The 15,639-nt window shown below is 38.5% G+C and overlaps 1 protein-coding gene across 1 annotated transcript; it reads left to right on the top strand.

The window, feature by feature from the left end:
• Positions 1 to 4,465: 4,465 nt before the first annotated feature.
• LOC133575969 (major histocompatibility complex class I-related gene protein-like) lies at positions 4,466 to 12,292 on the top strand. Its single transcript, XM_061928925.2, has 7 exons — positions 4,466 to 4,675; positions 5,251 to 5,517; positions 5,692 to 5,970; positions 8,378 to 8,686; positions 8,799 to 8,906; positions 9,005 to 9,022; positions 10,719 to 12,292. Exons 1-7 carry the CDS (start codon positions 4,618 to 4,620, stop codon positions 10,760 to 10,762), a joined length of 1,083 nt encoding a protein of 360 aa, XP_061784909.1. The 5' UTR covers positions 4,466 to 4,617; the 3' UTR covers positions 10,763 to 12,292.
• Positions 12,293 to 15,639: the final 3,347 nt, after the last annotated feature.

Below are 15,639 nucleotides of genomic sequence, written 5' to 3'. Positions count from 1 at the left end.
GAAATCTCGTTCGTTGGTTGACCTTTTTGATTACCTTGGTTGCCATTTTATCACAGGAAAGATTAGCCTCTAGAATGGAACCTAGGTAGGTGACCTCATCTTTCCTGGTGATAACAATGTCACCCACTTTTATAGTGAAGTTATTGATTTTCTTAAGGTTGATGTGGGACCCAAACAGGATGGATTCTGTTTTACCCAAGTGTATGGATAGCTAAATAGAAAGGTGCAGAGAGAGCAGAAAGAGAGTATAGCCAACAGGGTTTTGGAGTTGGTGTCCAACATGGCCCCCTGTAGTCGCGTGAAGGGTTTTTAAGGTTGGCTAAACTCTCTCTTTACTCGACTCTGGAAAGGAGCATACATCAGTGACCTCTCGAGGAATACACAACATTGTTATTACGTCTTACATTGTTGTGTTTATATATGTTTATATTGTTCACAAAATGAAAGTCAAAATCATTTAATGATCTTGAAAACTTTCCCTGGGTGGTGTGATCAATACCAACATGTACAGTAACGCTCACAAACACTTGCACTTTGTCAGCAAAGTTCTTGTAAAAAAGAAAATAAAAGAAGAATGTTGCTGAGCTAATGCCCCGCCTATCCTCCCCCGAGCCACTAACCACTTCATCTGGGACACAAAGGACAAGACAAAAAGTGAGAGACAGCTTTAAGGACTTCAACACAAAATGTATGCATCCTTTCTAACGGCCACTGGGGGGCAGTAGAGGTAACTATTCCAGCAAGGTTTTACAAAGTGTTCTACAAGGTCTGACTCAAATTACCTACCTGGTCTGTGTGACTACACTCTGGCAACCCATGTTGTCTGATATAGTCCTCAAACATACATTTTGCTACTGTAAATCCAATCCAATCCACTTTATTTATATAGCAAATTTAAACAACAAAAATGTTTCCAAAGTGCGGCACAACAATATTAAAAACAATATCAAAAACAATATTAAAAACAATATTCAAATATTATCCTGAGCTCCACCAATGACTGAATAAAAACAAAAAATAAATAAATATAAAACCAATATAAAAAGAATACAAAAATAAATATGATTAAAAACGGTTTTAAAGGGTAAAACCAATTACAACAGTAAATAGAAATAAAAATGTATAAACAAAAACAAACACAGAGGACAACAGAGGACAGAGGACCACACAACTCACGAAGTGTTGAAAGCCAAAGAATAAAAGTGAGTTTTAAGACGAGAGTTAAAACACTCCACTGTGGGAGCAGTTTGAACATGGAGGGGCAGAGTGTTCTAGAGCTTAGGGCCGACCACAGAGAAGGCCCTGTCTCCCCTGGATTTAAAGGCACGCTGGAAAAGGTTGACATAGTGTGTAAAGTAGTCCATGACCACAAGTACACACCTGTTGCCCTGAGATGTAACAGGTAGCTCATTAATATTCATAGCGGCAGATCCTATCATGCTGAAATGTACCATCTTTATCTTTCATGATGGTCACTGCGGTTAAGCGGCTTGGATCAAGCGTCCAGTCAATGTTTGGCTTTACCGTGTCTAATTTCACTTTTCACTTTCCTTTTCTTGGATGCTTTGCCACCAGAAGATCCAGCCTCATGCTTTTCCCCTCCTCCCACTTTTAGCACTTTGGCCACAGCGAGTCAATCACATGAATTGTTTCAGCTTTAGGTTTTACTTCCTGATCCAACCCTGGCTTGGAATTGAACCCTGGCTTGGAATTTGACCCATGCGAGGCAGAACTGCCAAATGTGATTAACTATCATTAACAGAAATAAAACTATAAAATGGGTGAAGTCAGCACAAAGCGTCAGATGGACAGAACAACTGTGCCAAGAGCCAAGGTCAAAGTTTTCTTCTGCTTGGAGACGACACATATCTAACATTAACATACACACCTTGATGAGTTACCCACTAGATTTCTAAAGTCTGTGCTGAGCAGTTTGTCACCACAATTCCTTCATCTAGTTAACGTCTCACTTCAGACTGGAACATTTCCAAAGGCCTTAAAGGGGCTGTTTGCAACATTTACACAGATGTCTAGAGGGCGCTAACTTTCCAATTGATTTCACACAGCATTTCCCTCCTTTCTTTCGGCTTCTAGGCCGTAATGATGTAACTACATACGTACGTAACTCTCATGCATTAGCTTTGGGTGTTGTTAGCTAGTAATAGCGACTTGAATAGTTAGCGTTAGCTGTCATTGAATGTAAATCTTATCTTAACAATAACATGATTGCAAATGGTTTGTTGCCTCTCTCGGACTGCTTTTCTACGTGTGCACCTGCCTCTGCATGTACGTGTTGACGAGACAGGGCGAGTGACCGCCGTAAACACCAATCATTTCATACGGTCAACTTCACAGACAAAATATGAACTTCACAGCATAAAAACAACGGCAGACATGAATTGTAGATGAGACTAATATTTGTAGCAGGAAATCAACTGCAAACAAACGTATCCTTTTCCTCATTAGCATCACGATCTCAGCAGCAGGAATAAATCAAACTTTGTCTTTCACGGATGAATATTTAATTAGTGGAGCCCTCAGATGTAAAGACATTGGTGCATCTAATGGTTTCTTCTCTAAACCCTTGTGAGTGCCAAATGAAGTGAGGTCAGTAACGTCTTGCTGATGATAAATGCTTTCAATCTTTAAAAACAATATTTTTATTAAGAGTGTAAAAATCCACTCCATCCCATTTGAAATATATTTTTTAATGATGGCTTTTATATATACAGATAAACCTTTCTGCATGCATTCAGGTAAATAAACAGTAGCCTAATGGGACTCTAGACCAGGCCTGGGCAATTATTTTGACTCGGGGGCCACATTTGGAGAAAACAATGTGTCTGGGGGCCGGTATATCTATTTTTAGGAACACTAATACAAAACCTCACAATAATGTCTGATTGAATGCTAAAAACGTTATGACAGACCGCCTTAAAAAACATAATGGCATTTTAATTTTTTCTATGAAGGATAAAACACTGAATATTGACAAAATATGAACGTCACACCCCCTTTCGATCGACATATTTTACAATCAAGTGAAACGCAACAAAAATGCGACAAACAGTGAAATATGAACGCGGAGGGTACAAAATAAACCCACCGACAATCTGATATATCGCTAAGCTTTAGAACTTTGTTGTGAAAATCTCCTTCCGCGTCTGTGGAAACGCTTCCCGCCCACACTGCCTGGTGCCTCGTCTGAGCTGCTGTGACATAGATTACCATAGTAACTAATTAGATGACCATAGTAACTAGTTAGATGACCATAGTAACTAATTAGATGACCATAGTAACTAATTAGATGACCATAGTAACTAATTAGATTACCATTGTAACTAATTAGACTACCATGGTAACTGGTATATCATCCCAAAGCGCAGATTCCAACCATTGAAATACTTAGTATAGTTGAAGACTTACGGTCATTAGAAAACATGAGTGCACATCATAATGGCAGCAACACTTTACATCTTAAACATCTAAACAAATGATGTGGGAATGTCCGGCGGGCCAGATTGAAAAACTCAACAGGCCGCATGTGGCCCCCGGGCCTTAATTTGCCCAGGTCTGCTCTAGACCATGGTCTGAGCCCGGAAGTGGCCAGATGTGCCTCTAGGTCACGTGATTGCAAGCCAGCTATAGGACATTTTGTGCTCAAACTCTACACTCACTCTCACTTGTTTTAGTTCTACGCTCCAGCTGCTTGACCATCGTGTCAATTAAGCCACGAAGAAGAACAAACGGTATGACGTCATATGCAACCCGGCTCGTGCGAGCTAGATTTTTCATACACAAAAGTCGCTTTCTTCAAGTGAAACCCAATTTCCTACATTAAAATATTAATTAAATCTTGTAAAATGGTAAAAAGTAGAAACAGCCTTAAATTAATATCTTTATTGGATAAATTAAAGTTGTTTTAAACAAGCTCAATTTTTTTTTTTTTTATTTACTTATCCACATTTTTATTGTAATCTCATTTGTATTGTGTCTTATTTTTCAAGGTGTGGTTGGTATGAGGATTGTATTTAATTTGATGTATTTTATATTCCTATGTAATTGTTTAACTTGCTATAAAATATTGAATCGTATTGTGTTGAAAGTGCCTAGATATGTGTGTGCATTGTATATGTATGTTCAATTCTTCAATTATTACAAAAATACAAACAATTAAAAATAAAACAAAAGTGTTAGGTAATTGTTTTTTGTCCTTTTAAAAGAGTGTTTTAAACGCTTAGGCGCCACAATATGACTTATGTAAAATGTTCATCTTGTTGTTGTGTATTGTTCCTATAAAGTTTTGTGTGTATTTTAATAAAGCTGTTTCAAAAAACATGACGTCACCTGCAACGCGCCCCTCGCTAGATTCACTTTTATTCTTTTAATGATGATATGACTTTTATTTTGTTAATATTCATGTGTTAGCTGCGTTGCTGTCAAATATTTGTCTCCTCCTCCAGAAAGTTCTTTCAAGTCACGTGATTTTATACAATCTCGTTTCCGCCTTGGCGTCCATTTCATGTTTACTCGTCAAGCAAGTTGTCGTCGCCTTGCTTTTCTCTGAGGATTAAAACTAGAAACTTTTTTTATTGACTTCGGCACTTGTGACATTTAATGATGAACTTGCTTTTCTTCTTTCTCCTAGTTGTACAAACACACAGCGTGACGCCTGGTAAGTCCACTTTCTTTACAACTTTATACACCTCATTCCTACATGCTCATTTCATAAAAGAAAGGAAAGAGAAAAAGTTCTCAAACTGATAACATGAAAGATTAACTCTTAAGTCTAAAAAGTGACTTTAAATGTTTCTTAAATGCTTTTTTACTGGGAATAGTCCTAATATTTAAATGAAGAGTATTCTAATATTGTTGTTGTATTCCATTGTAAACATTCCATAAGGCGCTGCTATATTTCCATGCTTTGGCAGTGACATCACTAGTTTGAACTTCCCCTCACCTAGAAAAACTACTTTTACTTCTCTGCTAGCAATAATGTCATATATTTATTTGACACTTACGGTTGTAGAAGGAAATAAGTCAAGTTATTCATGTGTGTGGTCTTAAAGTGAGGTATAAATATGAAGTCAAAGACAAACGCCGTTATTGTCTCTTAGAACAGGAAGTGATTGTTTACTGTGAGAAGCAGCAGTGTTTGAAGTTGAAATGAAGACAGCATCATTTCAAATAGGAATTGTTCAACATGAAACTAAAGAATCAAATGTTGTTTTTCTGCCTTTTGTCTTTCAGTGATTCATTCACTCAAGTATTTCCACACTGCATCCTCTCAAGTTCCAAACTTCCCAGAGTATGTGAGTGTTGGTTATGTTGATGAAGTTGAGATTAGTTACTATGACAGCAACATCAGGAAAGCAGAATCCAAACAGGACTGGATGAACAAAATCACAGCAGAGGATCCAAACTACTGGCAGAGAGAAACAGATTACTACATTGTTGTTGAACATGTCTTCAAAACCAACATTGAAATAGCCATGAAGCGTTTCAACCAAACTGGAGGTTTGTTTATGTTGAACTTTCTACTATTCTAATATATTTGATATGTTTATACTGTATTAAAAACACACATTACTGCACTGATATACCTTGTCTCTGTCCATCCCATAATAACCTACAACAAAGACATGTTGTGTGTTAGTTTCACTCTGCTTTACAACACTTTGTGTCTCTCAGGTGTTCACATTGTCCAGAGGATGACAGGATGTGAATGGAATGATGAGACTGATGAGGTTAAAGGTTGGAATCAGTACAGTTATGATGGAGAAGATTTCATATCGTTGGACATGAAGACATGGACATTTACTGCAGCAAAACAACAAGCTTTCCCCTCCAAACTCAAGTGGGACCAAGACATATTTAGACTAGACGACACTAAGTATTATTACACTGAGGAATGTCCTTCTTACTTGAAGAAGTATGTGGAGTATGGGAAGAAGGTCCTAATGAGAACAGGTAGAAGCACACCTTGTACTTTCACCTTTTAACATGTTAGCACTCCCCCTATAGGAACATTACTGACATTACACTCTGTCTCTTTATACTCTTTTCTCTTCACCTCCTTTTCTCTCCATCTTTATCTCCATTCTCTCCTTTTCTTTTCATATTTACCTCCATTCTCTCCTTTTCTCTCCATCTTTACCTCCATTCTCTCCTTTCCTCTTCATCTTTACCTTCATTCTCTCCTTTTCTCTCCATCTTTACCTTCATTATCTCCTTTTCTCTCCATCTTTACCTTCATTTACTCCATCGTTACTTCATTCTCGCCTTTTCTATTTCTTTACCTCCATTTTGTCCGTTTCTCTCCATCTTGACCTCCATTCTCTCCTTTTCTCTTCATCTTTACCTCAATTTTCTCCTTTTTTCTGCATCTTTTCCTTATTTTCTCTCATCTTTCCCTTCATTTTTTCCTTTTCTCTCCATCTTTACCTCGATTCTCTCCTTTTATCACAATCTTTATCTTTTATTCTCACCTTTTCTTTCCATCTTTACCTTCATTTACTCCATCGTTACTTCATTCTTGCCTTTTCTCTTTCTTTACCTACATTTTCTCCTTTTTTCTCCATCTTTACCTCCATTTTGTCCGTTTATCGCCATCTTTACCTTCATTGTCTCCATTTCTCTCCAACTTGACCTTTTATTCTCTCCTTTTCTCTCCATCTTTACCTTCATTCTCTCCATCTTTACCTCAAATGTTCTTCTTTTTTCTGCATCTTTGCCTTCTTTTCGCTAATCTTTCCCTTCATTTTCTCCTTTTCTCTCCATCTTCACCTCCATTCTCTCCTTGAATCACCATCTTTACATTTTAATCTCACATTTCTCTCCATCTTTACCTCCATTCTCTCCATTTCTCTTTATCTTCATTCTCTCCTTCTCTCTCCATCTTTACCTTCTTTCTCTCCATCTTTACCCCCATTCTCTCTTTTTCTCTCCATCTTTATCTTCATTCTCTCCTTTTCGCTCCATCTTTTCCTCAATTTTCTCCTTTTTTCTGCATCTTTTCCTTCTTTTCTCTCATCTTTCCCTTCATTTTTTCCTTTTCTCTCCATCTTCATCTCCATTCTCTCCTTTTATCACAATCTTTATCTTTTATTCTCACCTTTTCTTTCCATCTTTACCTTCATTTACTCCATCGTTACTTCATTCTCGCCTTTTCTCTTTCTTTACCTACATTTTCTCCTTTTTTCTCCATCTTTACCTCCATTTTGTCCGTTTATCTCCATCTTTACCTTCATTCTCTCCTTTTCTCTCCATCTTGACCTTTTATTCTCTCCTTTTCTCTCCATCTTTACCTTCATTCTCTCCTTTTCTCTCCATCTTTACCTCAAATGTTCTCCTTTTTTCTGCATCTTTGCCTTCTTTTCTCTAATCTTTCCCTTCATTTTCTCCTTTTCTCTCTATCTTTACCTCCATTCTCTCCTTTTATCACCATCTTTACCTTTTATTCTCACATTTTCTCTCCATCTTTACCTTCATTCTCTCCTTCTCTCTCCATCTTTACCTCCTTTCTCTCCATCTTTACCCTCATTCTCTCTATTTCTCTCCATCTTGACCTTCATTCTCTCCTTTTCTCTCCATCTTGACCTTTTATTCTCTCCTTTTCTCTCCATCTTTACCTTCATTCTCTCCTTTTCTCTCCATCTTTACCTCAAATGTTCTCCTTTTTTCTGCATCTTTGCCTTCTTTTCTCTAATCTTTCCCTTCATTTTCTCCTTTTCTCTCTATCTTTACCTCCATTCTCTCCTTTTATCACCATCTTTACCTTTTATTCTCACATTTTCTCTCCATCTTTACCTTCATTCTCTCCTTCTCTCTCCATCTTTACCTCCTTTCTCTCCATCTTTACCCTCATTCTCTCTATTTCTCTCCATCTTGACCTTCATTCTCTCCTTTTCTCTTCATCTTTACCTTCATTCTCTCCTTTTCACTCCATCTTTACCTCCTTTCTCTCCATCTTTATCCCCATTCTCTCTATTTCTCTCCATCTTGACCTTCATTCTCTCCTTTTCTCTCCATCTTTACCTAAATTTTCTCCTTTTTTCTGCATCTTTGCCTTCTTTTCTCTCATTTTTCCCTTACTTTTCTCCTTTTCTCTCAATCTTTACCTCCATTCTCTCCTTTTATCACCATCTTTAGCTTTTATTCTCACCTTTTCTCTCTATCTTTACCTTCATTCTCTCCTTTTCTCTCTCTCTTTTCCTACATTTTCTCCTTTTTTTCTATCTTTACCTCCATTTTGTCCGTTTATCTCTATCTTTACCTTAATTTTCTCCTTTTCTCTCCATCTTTACCTTTTATTCTCTCTCTTTCACTCCATCTTCTCTCCACGTCATCCTCCATTCACACGTCACTTCCTGTGCAGAGCTTCCAGAGGTGTTCCTCCTCCAGAAGACGCCATCCTCTCCGGTCACCTGCATGGCGACAGGTTTCTACCCCGACCTAGCCGACTTGTTTTGGAGGAAAGACGGCGAGCAGATCTTCGAGGACGTGGAGCACGGAGAGCTGCTCCCCAACCACGACGGAACCTTCCAGATGTCGGTGGAGCTGAAAGTGGAGGTGACGGCCGAGGTGGAGGGCAAGTACGAATGTGTGTTCCAGCTGTCTGGCGTCAAGGAGGACCTGGTCACCAAGCTGGAGAGAAGAAGCATCCTGAGCAACGCAAGCCATGAAGGTGAGAAAGACACATCTAGGACATGTTGAATAGTGTCAATGTAACCACCTGATGTTCCTTCATGTGACTTATGAAGCAGCTTTCAAACAAATAAACCATACCATACCAACAGGCAACGTGAGCGTCACTGCCACGCTGGCGGTCCTCGCTGTGGTGGTCCTCCTGGCGGCCGGCATCTTCATCATCATCTTCATCATCAAGCGTCGCCGAAGCAGACAAGGTGAGGGACACAAATGTTTCCTCTTTCAGGAAGACGCGAAAAAGTCTCTGCCTTCATTCATGAGATGTGAATTTCACCTGCTTTCTCTTTCATTTCAGCCGAATACGATCCAGCTGGTAAGTAAAACATCTTCTCTTTCTTGGAAACCATAACAATAAACAAAGCAGTGGTGAAGCATCACTCACACACTTTGTAAGTTTACCCCCACAAAGATTGAAGTTATTAATATCATTTATTACATATTCATCTTTGTTATACACCTTTATGTCAGGTATATTCCATATAATATTGACTTTCTGTTTCTGTTACCACCAAAATTCTGGATTGTTGGTATCTTTGTAAGGGTCAACTTGCAAACTTCCTGTTTTAAGGTGTGATGTAGACACGTGTTACAAGTTCAGCAGGAAAATAAAAGCTTCCCTCCATTAGGAGTAGCTTGATACTCGTGTAAGCGCACGCAATAGAAAGTATCACAGCCAACTTTTGATGAGTCGTCATGATAACGAACATCAAGGGCCTGATCTACTAAAGGTTTGTGTGTATTAAAATATGTGCAAACCTGATCTAATTAATTTGTGTGCAGAGTCTCTGAAATGAGCAAAATAGAGAGCGCAATCCATTAAGCGTGTCTGTCTTCATGTATGTGCAGAATATATGCTGATTATCAATCCCCCACAATAGTAGGAGGAGGAGATACAAATGTAACTAAATGAGGCAATTCCTGAAGGAATTGCGTGTGAATGCTCCAATGCTGAAGTTGAACTGAAATGCAGACAGAATGTAGTATGAATGTAAGAATAGAAGAAAGTTTGAATGTTGAAGAGTTTGAATTCCCAGGAAAACCGGAATTTGGTTTGAAACTTGGGAAAGTGTTAGTTTGAATGTCCAGGATGAGAGGAATGTGTTAATGATGAAATGCTTTGAATAGATTGAAAAATGTGGGAATTGCGCAACTTGGAAAAATGTCCCATTCATTTCAATGGGAACTTCCTGGAAAATTGGGAATTTTTTAGGAAATGATTAGGAGCATGAATATCCTGAATGAGCTGAATTTGTTGGTGTTGGAACTGTTTGAATAGGGCAAAAAAATTTAAAATAGTAAATGGTATTTGGCAATTTGTTGGAAAATGGTAAAAAAAAACTTGAATGTGTTGAAATGGTTGGTGTTGGAATTTTTCAAATCGGTCGAGAAATGTTGAAATAGTAACATGTTGAATTGAGAAATGGTATTCCTGGAATTAGTTTTTTGTCCTGATTAAGAGGAATGTTTTGACAGTAGAATGGTTGAAATGCGTTGAAAAATGTGAAAGGAGTAGTCGCCAGGAAAAAAGGGTGGAAATGGGGCTTTGGAAAACCAGGAATTGTGGAAAATCCTGGAATTTTTTTTAACTTGGAAAAAAGGAAATTTGAATTTCCAGGATGGTGGAATGTGTTGAAGGTGGAATGGTTTAAATAGGTAGAAAAATGTGGAAACGGTGGAAGTTTGAAAAATGGCCAATTCATTTGGAATGGGAAAAATCAATCAATCAATCAATCAATCAATAATGGGACACTCAGGTGACTAAGACACTGGAGGGCTGGTTGCACATGAGCCTTGAAGCCAAGCTTAACCTGTTTGGAGACTTAGTCTTAGACTAGTCAGGAAGTAGAAGAGCAGAATTCTGCTTCTTGATGCTTCTGATTGAATTGACAGCTGAAAAGATGTGATATGAGTGAAGATGCACCTTCTGGATGGACTTCCTTCACCAGAGTGAGGTGTTGGCTCTGCATGAGCAGCGTAACCAGCTCACGGTGCGTTTTGTGCTCCCACAGCTGGTGACGCTGGTAACGAGCTCTCAGAGAGACGTGAAGGCTGAAGGCTGAGTGAGACACAGTGAGGACTTTTCTTTTTCATGCACCTCCAAATGTTCTTCTGACTTTGTGTGAAGATGATGTTCAACTTGGCTCTCACTCTGCCACATGCTAACATCTGCACTTGGATTCACCTGCTTTTGTTGGGAATGTGCTGAGTCATCTTCTTCCTCCAGGATGCTTTGTGCACTGGAACACAGAGAGATGTCTCCATCGCTGAGGGACCTCATCACACTTGGACATTTCTTTCACATCTGCACTAATTGCTCCTCATCTCATCCATCATGTCTTCTTTGGGTGTTTATGGCTGAGAAAACACCTTCAAGCTGCATTTTTTCAACAATATTTTGCCAGTGAATCATGTTGATGTTGATCTTTGTGTCCATGTAGTTGTGATGTCATCATTTGGGGCTCACGTGTCATCACATTGACAAGGATGTCTTCTTTCCTTTTCAAACCAAAAGACAGCTGCTTATCAGTGAATATCACCTTGTGTCACATGTCATCATTATTTTTACAAATATTTTGGAACAATAGCACCATTTTTCGGTACTTTTTTATGTTAATGTTAATTGTTTGATAATCAATTTTTGTTGTAACATTTAAGAATGATGATTATGAGAACTGCTGTCCAGTTGTTACATCTTATTTTCTGGTTACATTAGTCTCCTTTGCAATGCAGTTGCACTTCCAAGACCATTAGATGGCAGCACTGTATAACTATTTATGCTATGTTGTCAAACTAGAAAGTAGCTTTTTTTCAGGAAGATGAATTTGTTAGGTTGCGCCCTACAAAGTGTCAATACTGTAAGTATTGTCGTCATTGCACAAAACTGTAAAATTCTAACTGTATTATTAGTTTTCGTTTCCTTTACCAAAGCAAAGGTGTTGAAATCGCCATGTTAAATCGCTCATGCTAATAGTCGCCTGTCTATGGCTAATACTATGTAAATTAGCATTAAGCTAGCGCATTTTGAAAGGGTGTAGCATTACTTTAGGTTTGAGCGTATTTTTTATTAAGCACACTTTGTTGGTGTTGAAAATGGCAAGGTGACTTAGAGGGAGTTTGGCTGAGTCCGGCCTGAGTGCTGCTTGAGTGATTGTTTACGTGTTTAGTCTGAAACCAGACATGACCAGTCTGAAACCGGACATGACGTCACATGCAACAAAGGTACGAACTACGGCACCGTTGGATTTTACGTGAATTGATAGTACCGAAGGAATTTGGTCATTACCTACAAAAGTACTGAATTGGGTAGCCAACCCTACCAGTTAGTGTGACGGAGGGAGACAGTGACACAAGATTTTTATGACAAAGCGTTGTGAAATATATTTATATTTGTTTTAAATATTTGTTGTTTTTCCGTTCCTTTTTGCATAGTCATATTTTTGCTTGATTGCCAAACATGGCTAGGATGTCATTTGGGAAGTAAACAAGGTAGGCCGTTCATATACTCTTGATATTCAGTGTTTTATGTGTACTATGTTTCATGTACATTCTGGGTGTTTTATTCAGTAAAAACTTTTCAAATACATTCTTTGTTGGAGGTGGTTTGTCATTACACACATGATAACACTTTCAGCTTGCAGTCATGCAAAACAAGTGTCAAATGTCTCAAGTATTCCTGTCAAAAAGACACAAGCACATACAGCAGATTGTGAGACACTTTTACAGATAAAATAAGTTTTTTTTCCCAGCTGTTTGAATTATTTAGTGTGAATTTAGTGTTGCCAACCGTCTCTTGAAAAAACATAATTGGAATGAAAAACAAAAGTACGTGTCACGTAATGAGCCTAAAAGGGGCGAACTTTGTCTCGTGTTATTGCCGTTCAGTTTCAGTTCAGTTTATGTGGAACATGCATACGATACATGTAATGCATCACATATTTCCAGTTGTTTCATGACAGCACGTCTGAAAAGGAGTAGGAAGAAGCAGAGCTTACTTAATCCTACCCCTTTTCATATCATAGCAATTGTATCCCATTTCCTTGTTCTCTGTAACAGAACAGTGAATAAATAATTAATCTACCGTAGTAAGTCAACAAATATTAAATACATAAATAATCCTTATCTAAAAAAAAAAGGTTGAAGATGTTCATCATATTTGTTCTTCTTTGTACGTTTTGAACAGTTTCTTAAACTGGATCATATTGGTTTCTTATGTTAATCCATTCCATCATTTAATTCCACATACAGATAGATATGCTAAAGGTTTTAAGTGTTATAAGTGCATACAAATGTTTTCAATTAGATTTTTCTCTGAGGTTATATTTCTCCTCTTTTGTAGAGAATACTTGTTGTACATTCTTGGGTAGCAGGTTATAGTTTGCTTTGTACACCATTTTATCTGTTTGCAAATTGCACCAAATCGTTGAATTTCAATATTTGTGATTCAATAAATAAAGTGTTTGCATGTTCTCTATATCCAACATTATGTATTATTATAACTGATCTTTTTTGGTTACCGTATTTTTCGGACTATAAGTCGCAGTTTTTTTCATAGTTTGCCAGTGCAACTTATATGTTGTTTTCCTTCTTTATTATACATTTTCGGCCGGTGCGACTTATACTCCGAAAAATACGGTACTTTCTTTTGTAATTGTGATTTAAAAAGAGTAAACAAAGTTGTCTGCCAATAAATAGCTTCACACAACCATTAAGCATGAGTGGAAGAAAGGTTTTTGTGTTATCATTCATATTCTCTGAAGAATGGCCAAGAAATATATATATGTATATATATATTGGCTTTACCCGAACACCTTTTCTAGATCAAACACTCTGAAAAACGTCTTCTAGTCCACAGGTTTATTGACCGTAAAAAGGGTAAAACTGAAAGCATACAAGCAGAAGGATGCTTACATTACAGACATGCACACACAGCCAATTACACACACACAAGCATACTACAGTAAAACATACATTGTGCTGTGTATTGAACTTAAATGGATAAATAAATGCCACAAAATATGTAATTTAAGTGCTCTACAACAAACTAGCCTACTATGCTAACATTCACTTCACTGTATGAATTACGAAAATTAGCAACACTAAATTGGCCCTAGTGTGTGGATGTGAGTGTGAATGTTGTCTGTCTATCTGTGTTGGCCCTGCGATGAGGTGGCGACTTGTCTAGGGTGTACCCCGCCTTCCGCCCGATTGTAGCTGAGATAGGCTCCAGCGCCCCCCGCGACCCCAAAGGGAATAAGCGGTAGAAAAATGGATGGATGGAGCATGACTGACTTTTGGCCATAAAACGTCCCAAATTACATGACAACCAACAAATAATACAACTCCATCAAATATTAGCATACTACTTGACAATACATACCGATGATACTTTGTTTGGCATGAGATTCGAGCAGATGAAAACGTTTGCAATCGTCACCGAACTAGCTTAAAGTAGACTTGAAAGGAACTCCTTGTTAACATGGACATTACTGTAAACTAGGCTATGCTGCCTCCTGCTGTCTAAAGGAGGAAGTGCACCTCACTGTTGAATTCCAAAGTGAACTTAAACACTGATTTTACATATATTATTAATAAATTCAACAAACAAGACAGAACACTCCCCGCCTGGCGGATTAAGCCGCCACTACCAAACTGTCCCAAAGGATACTTTGGCTTCTCTGGTGCCATAAGCAGGATTGTCTCTGTGACTGGCCGCAGGAACACTTTGGTCCCATCCTTTCTGGAGATTTTTATCTCCACTTTGCGAACTCTGCCATCTTTGCTTGGGAAGACTTGTGTAATTAGTCCTAAAGGCCAATGGTTTCTCTTCAGTTGGTCATCTTTGAGGAGCACAACACTTCCAGGCAGGAGGTTAGGGTGGGGTGAATGCCACTTCCTTTGTGGCTGATGTGTGGCTAGGTATTGCTTCTTCCATTTGTCCCAAAAGGTTTGAGCCAAATGCTGGACTTGACGCCACTGTTGCTGGTGGAGATCTTTCACCCAGTCGCCTACGGGAGCAGTTGAGGGACTGACCTTTTGTGTGAGGAGTGTTGCTGGTGAGAATATTTGGGGGTCATCTGGGTCGGTGGACACTGGTACAAGAGGTCTGGCATTGATGATATAACCAAGAACGACCTTGCTGTCGCTGTAGAAAGTGATGTCAACCTCCATGTCCATCTCTGAGGTGAGGAGCTCAGCAAGCTCAACCGCTAATACTCAGAGGTGTGGACTCGAGTCACATGACTTGGACTCGAGTCAGACTCGAGTCATGAATTTGATGACTTTAGACTCGACTTGACAAAATGTAAAAAGACTTGCAACTCGACTTAGACTTTAACATCAATGACTTGTGACTTCACTTGGACTTGAGCCTTTTGAATTGACATGACTTGACATGACTTGCTACTTTCCCCAAAACCCAAAAATGAAAAAGTTATTCGGGAGCGCTCCGTATTTTTCATTGTGTACTTGTCTATCAGCGTTGCGTGTGTCAGCTGGTGTGCTGTCAGTACAACAGCCAATCAAATTAGATCTACTTTGTTTTCATCACACAGCATTCATCCAATCAAATTGCAGGACAACCAACGAAGAAGACATGTCCAAACCACACGTCAGTGAACAAAAAATGATGCCTAAAATAATTTCGTTTGGGTATAAAAATTACGAGGTGGTCAACACAAAACGGTTTGCAGTATGCAACACATGCGGTTCGAAAATGACTGATGGAGAGGCAACAACTTCCAACTTCGTCCGGCATTTGAAGTTGCACAAAGAAGGGTAAGTTTTGAATGTAAGATAACGTTTATTGGCTAAGTAACGTGACTTTTATTTGCTGTGTAGTTAAATCAGTGAGGCTGTAAACTCACTGCTAACGTTATAACGTTATTGCAAACACGGGAATCTGTTGCAGTTCACTACCTTATTCATACTTTT

Source organism: Nerophis lumbriciformis, linkage group LG33, assembly GCF_033978685.3.
Source record: "Nerophis lumbriciformis linkage group LG33, RoL_Nlum_v2.1, whole genome shotgun sequence".
Classification (NCBI taxonomy): Eukaryota; Metazoa; Chordata; class Actinopteri; order Syngnathiformes; family Syngnathidae; genus Nerophis; species Nerophis lumbriciformis.
This window is presented reverse-complemented; position numbering and strand designations above follow the sequence as displayed.